Genomic DNA, 11,248 nt, shown 5'->3' on the forward strand with positions numbered 1-11,248 from the left:
CCCTGTATAAACACACAGCCGTCCCCGGCTGTAACACAACTGTGAAACATCGAAAAGGTGTGCCTCCGAACCAACAACATCAATAAATGACCGGCGACCGATAAGAAATACAATCACGTAATATATACAGAATTGACGAGGGTAAAAGGGAACCGCATAGAAAACGGGGAATTAACAACAATTAAACATGAAAACTGGCTAACCCACTTACGCTCCAGCACAGCCCCCCCCCCCCCCCCCCCCCGTTAGAATCACGCATGCAATGACAGTCACCCGTTAGCACCCCCCCGCCTTTCCGACGTGGCGTCACAACCAGTAGCACGCGTCGGCCATATGGGGGGGGGGGATTTCCATGTTACCACCCCACCGCCTTTCCGACGCGGCGTCATAACCAGTAGCACGCGTCGGCCATATCGGGGGGGGATTTCCATGTTACCACCCCACCGCCTTTCCGACGCGGCGTCACTACCAGTAGCACGCGTCGGCCATATCGGGGGGGGGAATTTCCATGTTACCACCCCACCGCCTTTCCGACGCGGCGTCACAACCAGCAGCACGCGTCGGCCATATCGGTGGGATTTTAACCCAGTCTCCCTCCAAGACTCGCATCGCAGCATATAGCTGTACCGACCGAGCTGAGACCCAGTCTCTCTCCAAGACTCGCATCGCAGCATATAGCTGTACCGACCGAGCTGAGACGACCCAGTCTCTCTCCAAGACTCGCATCGCAGCATATAGCTGTACCGACCGAGCTGAGACGACCCAGTCTCTCTCCAAGACTCGCATCGCAGCATATAGCTGTACCGACCGAGCTGAGACGAGCCAGTCTCTCTCGAAGACTCGCATCGCAGCATATAACTGTACCGACCGAGCTGAGACGACCCATCGTTCACTCATTGCACAACATGCACCCTAACAACTGAGGGATACAGTCCCAACGTAACAGGACAACTCCACCTGAACCTTACGAATCTCCAGCCCACTGTTTCAACGCACCTCCGAGTGTCTCACTCTCCGGGCCGTCAGGTCAAGCCATCAGACACAGCATGATGGGACCACACTCTCTGAGCCATGTGAGCGCACAGCCCACTTGGCTAGACAAGCCACGGAGTGTCTCGATCTCCGGGCTGTCAGGTCAAGCTGTCAGACAGCATGACGGGACCACACTCTCTGAGCCATGTGAGCGCACAGCCCACTAGGCTAGACATGCCACGGAGTGTTTCAATCTCCGGGCTGTCAGGTCAAGCCGTCAACCATTGCATGACGGGACCACACTCGCTGAGCCATGTGAGCGCACAACCCACTAGGCTAGACATGCCACGGAGTGTTTCAATCTCCGGGCTGTCAGGTCAAGCCGTCAGCCATAGCATGACGGGACCACAATGTTCGTGTTAGACACACAACTCTCACTGGGCCATCCTGACCAGGATCTGCGCCCCAAGATAAGTGACAGCCAGCACCACAATTCCAAATCCCTGGCAGCATGTCACCATCGCAATTTAACACCATCACAACACATACGATTTGAATTATGATCCCCCACAGAACTGATCCAATGCCGAACAGGTACGCCCAATTTGTGACGATCCCGAATATTCAATGGTCACAACAATACACCTCACATCCCGTATCCGTACACATCATCTCCGAGACTCGCATTGCAGCATGCAGCTGTACCAACCGAGTGGAGAGAGCAACGCAATTTGACAGCAATTAACAGAAACGCACCCCCGATCGATGTAGAACACAAGGGGCATTCCCGCACAAAATACATCATCTGTGCAACAACGGACAGGAGCCAACCAGTGAGGTTGAAACACACCGAACCTGTAATTTGAAAAACCCCTTCAACATTAACCATGGGACTCAGGGCATTCGAATTTTGAGAGCAAAAAAAAAACAATACACAAACCCCAAGAATCGCGGAATTGATTAATACAGTATATGAATTTCGTACAGTCAATCATTTGGTGCAATGCTCCATCCAGTCCCCACATGGCAACACACACAATCACTACTCCAGACAATCCGTACATAGTAAATAATCACAAGCAAGTACCCAACAGTCCATACACTGTTAACAATTCCAAGCAAAGCTCCATACGGTCTGTACCTTGGCAAAAATGACGATCAAAGTTTCTTACAGTTACACGTGGCAATCACGAGCGAAACTCCATACAGTATACACAATAACAACGGCGATTTCGCAACAAAACGATGTAACAACACGAGTCATTAACACGGCAACATACAGGATATCAACGGAGCTCGGGACACCAACACGAATTAATCATTAACTACACCCAGAAGATACCGATCTCGACGCCGTATTTAACAACAACACTTGTTACAAGCAGAAACCCCCCATGGTCGCCGCGTCAATTTATCACGCACACAACCGGACGAACACGCTCCGCAACCCAGCGAGTAAAAAAAAAACACCCGCGATCGCAACCCGGCGCACGCAAGATGGGTGAAGTTATTATTTTTCTTGGGGACGGGTGCTTGTCATGTGACGACTCGCCTGGCAACCTTTAAATAGCGGAGCGCGGCAAGGTGGAGCACGGGGACGCCCCAAAGAATCTTGCATGATGAATACGGCCTGCTCTTGCGAACCCATCCACCCTCTCGTGCTCGAGCAGAAGACGGGGGCGCCACCCGAACGTGTGGAACTCCCCCTTCGCAGGCGTTGATGTCGGCGGGAGCGGCATTTCAGCAGCAGGAGCGGCGTTCCCGCCGCCGAAATGGCGGGAGCGGCGCTTTGGCGGGAAGCGCGCCCGACCAGCCGCCGAAATGGCGGGAGCGGCGCTTTGGCGGGAACCGCGCCCCGACCAGCCGCCGAAATGGCGGGAACCCCGTGGCCCGCATGGCCGGGCCTCCCCTGCCAGCCCCCGCAGCGACGATGGTGTCCTCTCCCCGCGGCTCCGTCGCTCCATTCCCGATGGCGGCGAAGCAGCAGTGTGGTGACAGTCCCGCCGCTCCGCGTGCAGCGCCATCTCTCTCTCTCTGTCACCGGGGCTGCCATCCCCGGGGCTGTCAGAAGGATGGTCGTCACACCGTCCCCGTTGTACGAAGGCGTCCAGGTGAGTTTTATTTTTGTTTTTCGTGTGCCCATTTTACTTCCCTAGGATAACACCTAGCAATATTTATTTACCCCACTTCTGACACCAGATGTAGTAGGTTCGAATTAGGTGCACACGCAACTTGGAGGCAACACTATTTATTAAACGGTAAATAATATAACACTCTACATGAGGTGGTGACCACCTTCCTCAACTCACTAACACTCTGGAACACGACACAGACTGGACCAGGCAGGCAATGGCCTGCCTGGCCCAGGACGACGACTCGGGACTTGACGACCGAAGATGTCTTCACCTTGGAGTACAGTACAACAGCAGCCTCGCTCTGCGTTCACACCACGCTTATATTTGGTTTGGCGTGGCTGGCTCCGCCCCGGCGTGGCTGGCTCTCTTCAGGCCACGCCTCCCTTCCCAGGACACGCCTCACTTCCCCCACCTCTGGGAGGGTCCGGATCCCTCCACCACGTGACCCCCCAGGCACCCCCTTGGGGCCCCCAGCCTTCGTACGGGCCGACACAGTAGTGACCTTTCTCTGTCACTACACTAGGTTGAAGCCAGCTGTTGTCCGGCAGTGAAGGTCGCAGCGCTGATGACGCGGCGTTGCTAGGTTGCAAACAGCTGTCACCCGGCGGTGAGGGATGCAGCGCTGATGACGCGGCGTCGTCGGGTTGGCCCACGCTGGGCCCGGAAGTGACGTCGCTCCCAGCGGTCATTGCTCCCCCGGCAGAAGTGACGACACACCCGGATGTATTTGCTGCGGGAACGGCTGCCATCTTTGTGTGGGAGCCGGCGGAATGGCGCGGCCGCTGCGCCGCCTTCTCCCTCCTGTCTCCGCCTGTGAGCGACGCATGTCGTCCAGGATGGAAACGGTGGCGTGGAGCAGCTCGGTGAGGCGAAGCAGCGTTTCCTCCATTGCTGCTCTCGACGCTGGAGGAGGATCGGCAGGTGTGATGGACGACTGCTCAGCCGGAGGTGCGGCGTCGTTGTCGGCCCGAGTTGGCTGCCCCGTCGCCGCTTGCTCCTCAACATCGCCGTCAGGACTGAAGGTACGTGGCTCACTTCTTGTCTCCATTGCCACTTCTGACGCCAAATGTAATGGGTTCCGGAGACACTTGTAGAGGTAACTTCTTTATTACAATACAACACTCCAACAGTCCTGATACTCTGTTACAGCCTAGGTACACAGCCTAGATACACAGCCTAGATACTCTACTCTGGCTACGCTCTGGAACTCGCCCTCACAAGGTCGTAGAGTCGGGAGTTCCAGAGTCCCACCACTCGCTCTCACAACATCCCAGGGTCTTCAGATGGCTGGTCGTGGGTCTTGGGTCTTGAGTTACAACTGGCCCCGATCGTCTAGGGAGCTCCGCTTTTTATGCCTAGTCCAACGAGGGGTGGGGCCGTGTGCGCCACCAGACATCCCACAGAGCACACACAGCCCCCCCCCCCCGTTGGCGGCGCCAAAAGGCTTAAGCGCCTGGGAACCCAACGCCTGGCGCCCAGAGGCTTAAGCGTCTGGACCCCCTGGGAACCCAGCGCCTGGCGCCAAGGGGATTAAGCGCCTGGCCCTCCCAGGGACCCAGAGCCCCCAGCAGCCCCTCCCTTCTTATGTCACTACACAGGTATTGGCGATCTTCAGCACAGGTCAGGCATTGTGGTCTGATGTTACACGCTTTTCCAAGAAAGTTGTTTGCGGCAGAAACGAGGCGACTGCAGTAGGATTGCAAGTCATGGTAGGAGTAGAGCAGGTGGTCGAGGACTGTGTACGTAGAGACAGTCATGTATATAATGTGAGACGGTAAAGATGTGCATTGCTTTAGCAGGGCATGTTTTTCATGGGCTCTGGAAACCACTTTGGAAGAAAGATGAGTCCAAGCGTAAAGATACGGGTATTAGAGTCCACAGCACGAAATCCGTGCTACGTTGAGGAACACAGAGCTAGACCCTAACGGAGCAGCTCGAAAATAAGTTGGAATTTGAACTCGGGTGTCTGAGATGGATGCTGGGTATTTTGTGGCAATTGGGGCCCTACGGTTGTGCAATGTTAACTACCTCGCCTGGTATACAGGAGGTCGTGGGTTCGATCCCGACCCTGCGTGTGTATTTGGGAGTTTGCGTGTCTCTCCGTGGTCGCGTGGATTTTCTCAGGGTCCTCCGGTTTTCCCTTCCACATTTAGAAACATCCGTTTAGAGTATTTCACTGCTATACATTTCATCATGAAAAGCTACTTCGTTGAGCTATCACTTGTGATCAGGTCGCTTCTGAAAAAGCGCGATATAGCTCAGTGGGCTGTACCTAGTTTTAATACAGAAGTAGGCGTCTGGAAGGGAACACGGCAGCACTTTGACCTCTGTCCCACACACTTAATGCGAGTAAACTTAAGCAATATTTAAATTTGGAAAAAAATGTAGATGCTGCTAAAACCCCCAAAAAGATGCTTCATTAATGTCACGTTTCATTAGCGTATCATAAGCTATGAATTATGAGTGTATATATTACTTGTGCATCCTAACTTTGTAAGAATGCGAGAGCAAACATTCACTGGTGAATCCTCAACCAAACCCTGCAAACAAAGCACTGTGTTCAATGTAAAGGAAGCTGGGAGGAGAGAATAATACTGGAGTGGCTTGATTGATGAATGGGCCTAAATGAAAGGCAGTGGCACGTCAAGAAGGGCCCAGTTTTAATAGTGGGGGAAGGGGAAGTGGAAAACTGCCAGAAGCATGAAGACTCCGTTACTCAGGATGAATGAGTTATTGAGTTGGTATGAAGTTGGAACTTGCCTAAAGGCTTTCACCTAAAGTACTTCTTCTCACCACCACTCCCACGAAGTTCTCAACCACCCATGTAATCTTAATTATATAGTTTGGCATCGAGCTAGAACCGATGTCTAACAAGTGTCATCTGTTGCAACAAACATCTGATTGCTATAAGCACGTGACGGTTCGCCATCATTGTTGTGAGCGCGTGCGTGACTGCTGATGAGACAGAATCGTTAATTCATCATCATCAGAAGTCGGTTTCTTCTGGTCGGTGCGTAGCGGTCACCGCGAGACGCCGACAGGCGACCCAATACCGAGCACGCCGCCACGCAGAGCACAGTCCAGTTCAGAACTCGACTGTTCAGAGCGCATAGAAACAGTTGGGGTGGGGCCGGGGGGGAGCTTCGTAACGTCATCAGAATCGCTGTCTGTGTCACATTTGACGCGGCTCCGCAGGGGTTTCCCACCTTCGGTAGGCAAGAGTGGTTGACAACAGAATAATGAGTTGAATCTAATGTGTCACTTCTCCAACGAGGTTTAAGAAGAGGCAGCACTGATTTATGGGTTAAGTCACGTTATGATCTTTACAAACGTTCGTCACCAAACCACACGTATTTAAATAATACACGTGACAATTAAAATGGTTTGGCTATGTTCAGTGGTGGAGGATTTGACGACAGACATTTGGCCAGATCATTGTCGCCTAACTAAAACAATCCTAAGAATTATATTGGTTGTGAATACCTACGTGTTATGAAGTTTAAGATGCAACGGCAATTTTGGCTGCCCTGATGCTATAAGAACGCTATCCTTCAGCCATTCGCCTTCAGAATCAGACTAATTATTTTCCCTGCAGAAATCCGATGAGGTGTGAAGCGCTTTTTCACAGATTTCCAATAGGGGCGGGTCAGAAACTTACAACCACAAACAATACACAAACACGAAAGGAGTGGAGAGTGTAGGAAATGTAAGCAAATCAGTGAAAATAATATAAACTATTTGTATTTCACCAGGTAAGGCCCACTGAGCTATATAGCTCTTTTTCAGAAGCTGCCTGGTGACAAGTGATAGCTTATCATGTGGACATTTATAGCAGCCAAATACTCTAAACGCACGTTTCTAAATTTGGAGGGAAAAACACGAGGACCCGGAAAAAAAATCCACGCGACCACGGAGGAAAATGCAAACTCCAAATAAATAGGCGTCACGGTCAGGATCGGGATCGAACCCACGACCACTTGTATACTCGGCGAAGTAGTTAACATCTCGTCAGCGTGGCGCCCCTTAAACAATAAAAAAAAAAGTTTAAATTGCTTAAGTACATTAATTCACAAGCTTGGGAAAAGCAGCAAAACAACAGCAACAACAGTCCCAGACCACATCAACGCAACACACAGTCCCTGAGTAAAACTGTGCACACTACAATTGAAGTATCGATGGAATTGAGGACTCTTTGGAAAGTAAAATAACGAAGCTCTGAATGCCGCATCTGTCTCCCGATGGAGTTTGAAATGCGAGTTGTGGTGGATGTCTCATCGCGGCAGACTAGAAAAAAAGCCCAATTAAGGCGGAGCACTTTTTGCCCAAGTCCAGCATTCCTGTGGACCTGAGCCCCTGCACAAGCTTAGGTTAAGCGTGTAAATCCACCGTATTGAGGAATTTTCGTGGCTTTAAATACACGGTGAGAAATTCCAAAAGTACGTTTTGTAACTGCCTAAGCTGACGTGATTATATTGCCGAATCGTGTGTTATCGTACCACAGCACCGAGACCTTTCACAGTACCCACTTCAAGTAATCACGTGAGTAAACGTCTCCTGTGTTCATTTGATTTAAGCGTTTCACATAGGATCGCACGATTCAAGTTGTTGCTGGTTTTACGCCAGTGTTGGCCCCTCGTGAGAGGTCCTGGCGTGTGCACAGAGGGGGGTTGCAGCCCCCCACAGCCCGGGTTGCCTCCTCGTCCACTGCGCTCCAAACCCAAAATATCCTCAACACACGTGTGGTAGAGTTTTTAGGTCCCATGGGTGACCATGGATTGCGTGTTTGACGGCGGATTTTGTTTAATTTCAGAATGAATCGAGTCAGCTGTATCGGCAATGGATATTCGACCTCATTTGCACATAATTCTGGTGCTAAAGTACCGCAATGTGGGAAGATAAACAATCTTATATCACCTTTGCTACGGTTAAAACATCCGAATATCCCGTAACGTTCTGCACCAAATCCGGCTCCCGCTTCGCCAACAAGCAGCGGGAGCACAGCGGCATTCGCAGCTCAATCCTCAACCTCGTCGCCCACCCCCGAGTGTCTTGCGCAACAAACCCTCTCCCCTAATCTCCCACCCAATCCGCTGCTTTGATTCACTTGTTACGTGAGAATAAAACGCGGCTATTCACGAGCAAAACTCCCATTCATCACTGGCGAGAGGCGCACAAAGTCGGCATGCAAAGGAGCAGCATTGTGCAGGGCGGCGCGTCCCGCAATTATGAAGGAGCCGAGTCGCCGGGAGGGGACTCCCACTCCACGCGGGGTGCTGCGAGCCGCCCGAGGCAGGTCTCGTCCCGAAACGTCATTCCGCGCGAAAACGCCACGGCGGTGGCAGAGCGGAGCCGCTGCGCGCACCGGCGCGGGGACCTCTTGCAGGTGCCACGCACGCTCTTCACGCACGTGGGCATCTACCTGGGCGAGCAGAGGGTCGCGCACTTCTTGCCCGACGTGCTGCCGCTGTTGACGAGCGATGCGCGGCGCGTCCGGAGCGTGGTGACCAACACGCGCCTCGTGCTGGGCTCCATGGCCCGTAACGGCACGGTCCGCATCGACGCCTACGACGACTTCGTGTACGGAGCGCCGACCGTGCTGGTGAACGCCACCGACTGCGCGGAGACGCGCGCGGGGAATGGCGGGAGGAGCGGGGGCGGTGGCGATCGAGTCGTGCTCGAGAAGGAGCGCAGCCGCCCTTTGCCCGCGGAGGAGGTCGCAAGTCGAGCCGAGAACTTTCGCGGCGATTGCGTCTACTCGTTGTTGTGGAACAACTGCGAGCACTTTGCCACGCATTGCCGCTACGGATCAGCGTGGAGCGACCAGACCGAGCAGGTGCTGGCACGCACGCGGGCACACACGCGGGCATGCACAAGGGCACGCGCACGCACTTTCGCTCCTGTGACGTCATTCATACAAACACAAACTGCGTGCGGCGTTTGTCAAGCTCCAATATTTTTTGTTTTATCGAGGTGAGAACTTGAGAGAGAGCAGGATGAGTTTTCATCGCAAGAGTCACCAGGGTTCACCAAAGTGGCAAGTGCCATAACGTTACAAAAAACGAAGTGCAAGAATGAAGAAAATAGAAATCACAGCAAAAAAAAAAGAGATCCGAGCAAAAAACAACAGTGTTACAGAATAAATAAAACAAAGATAACGCAATGCTCCATTAATTACATTTCCAGTGACAAAGTTGACTCGAACAAATGTATTTACAATGTTGTTCTGATTGAATGAGATGCATTAGTGCGCATCCGTTTACAGCCCTGAACAATTCGTGGGAATTCCACCTGCCTGGGATGATGGGGGGCGAGTCACTCCACCTTAGACTTCCTCACATAGTGGTACACATTTTGATGATGGGATGAGTCAACCCCGCTCCCCCGAACCACCACCTCTCAACCAGGATTTGAACTCACAAGCTTCTGATTAGGAACCGCTCACTCTGTCACCGAGCCGCCTGGCCGGTGTTTATAGGTTCATGTGTAACGTGTTTTATCTATAAAAGCCCTTTAGAGATGGAAAATCTCGATTGCAAGGGTGTCTAAGGTGTCGATGACCACATGCATAGCAAACGCGTACTGCCAAGTATGCAAACATTTAACTCTGGAACAATTCGCATGGATGCAATGAACATCACGCTCGGTCTATGGAAAGTACATGTTCTGGATTTAATAATAATGATAATGTAACCATATTCGGCACCTTTCACAAGTGAATCAGGCCTCTTTGTATGGAAAGGACATATATAATGAAGGAATAACGGGACGCCAAGATCAGAGCCACATTTCTGTCCCCTCAACGAATGATAGCTGAAAAGGTTTAAACGGTGGTGCAGCGAACTACGCCACGTATGTATCTATGTATTTTGAGCTTCTTTCGCACAGTACGTAGCCAACCGTGCTAATCGAACAAGGCCACCCGTGTTAGATTCCCACTAACGACCAATAAGGAAGACGAATATCTGAACCAGTCCTGGGTCTCCACTCGGTCGACTCAGCCTCAAATGAGTACCTGGCGTGGTGTGTAAACGTCGCTATTGGGGAGACAAAGGCGGCCGGGCATGGTTCTGGCCACACACCCCCTCGTGTGCCGTTCCGGCCTTCATAGGTTCTACTCGCTAACAGCACTTGCCCCAACAGTCTGTTAAGGCTATACGGGGGTCTTTGTCTTTTCGTCTTTGTCTCATTGCAGTTTTGCGCATTCATCAAGGCGTGCATCCGAGACAAGCGCAGCGTGCTCTGCGGAGTCTCTCTCGGCGTGCTGCTCTGTCTCTACTGCGGGGCGTCTCTGCCACTCGCTCTGAGCACGTTCCTCTTCAACATTCTCCTGTGGATGGCTGGGTAAACCCCACTCAGCCGCCTCCGTCTCTTCTTCACGAGACCAACGATGAAGACGAAGGCGTCATCGTGGCCAAAGCTGTTGATGCTGCACCAGGGCACCTCCTCGCCAACGCTGTCTCCCCTCCGCAGCTCTTGAGAGTTGACAAGCGACCTCCACAATCTGTCCTCACAATATATCACCATCTGGCCTTAGGCTCACATAAATACCTCTACACTCATATAATATCAAGACTTCTAGGCTCACGTAGAGACATCTAGACTAATATAGAGACCTCTAGACTCACATAAAGACCTCTACACTCATATAAGACTCATATAGAGACTTCTAGACTCACATATATACCTCTAGGCTCACATAAAGACCTCTAGACACGCATAGAGACATCTAGACTCATACAGGCACACATCGACTCACATAAATCCACAGACTCACACAGAGACCCACTGACTCCCAGGAGCAGAGTCTCATTTGCACCAGTGGCGACATGGAAGTGACGGATTGTTACGTTGCTGTTCACGTGTGCGTAGCTATTGGGACTGCGATTTCAGGTGAATGTGATGCGACGCGGTCTCCACACGGCGGCATAGGGAACATCTCCTGTACACACAAAATAAATCCCGGGTAAGAAAAATAACACCCAGGGATGTTTGTGTTTCCCCCTTGTCATGTTTGTGTGTAACGCACCGTGTTGATCTTCATCCGTTTCGTTGTCTTCTTCAGAGACAGTTAAGTTTGACTTGAGTCTCGATCCCAGATCGATAAAGTGTCAACCCTTCACCAAAATGTAACGCTCACCGTG

General features: G+C 51.9%; 1 protein-coding gene across 1 annotated transcript; it reads left to right on the forward strand.

Annotated features, from left to right (window-relative positions):
- The first annotated feature begins 8,279 nt into the window (after nt 1–8,279).
- LOC144941851 (lecithin retinol acyltransferase-like) lies at nt 8,280–10,672 on the forward strand. Its single transcript, XM_078868344.1, has 2 exons — nt 8,280–8,940; nt 10,300–10,672. Exons 1-2 carry the CDS (start codon nt 8,290–8,292, stop codon nt 10,450–10,452), a joined length of 804 nt encoding a protein of 267 aa, XP_078724470.1. The 5' UTR covers nt 8,280–8,289; the 3' UTR covers nt 10,453–10,672.
- Nucleotides 10,673–11,248: the final 576 nt, after the last annotated feature.

The sequence above is a fragment of the Lampetra fluviatilis genome, chromosome 25 (assembly GCF_964198595.1).
Source record: "Lampetra fluviatilis chromosome 25, kcLamFluv1.1, whole genome shotgun sequence".
Taxonomy (NCBI): domain Eukaryota; kingdom Metazoa; phylum Chordata; class Hyperoartia; order Petromyzontiformes; family Petromyzontidae; genus Lampetra; species Lampetra fluviatilis.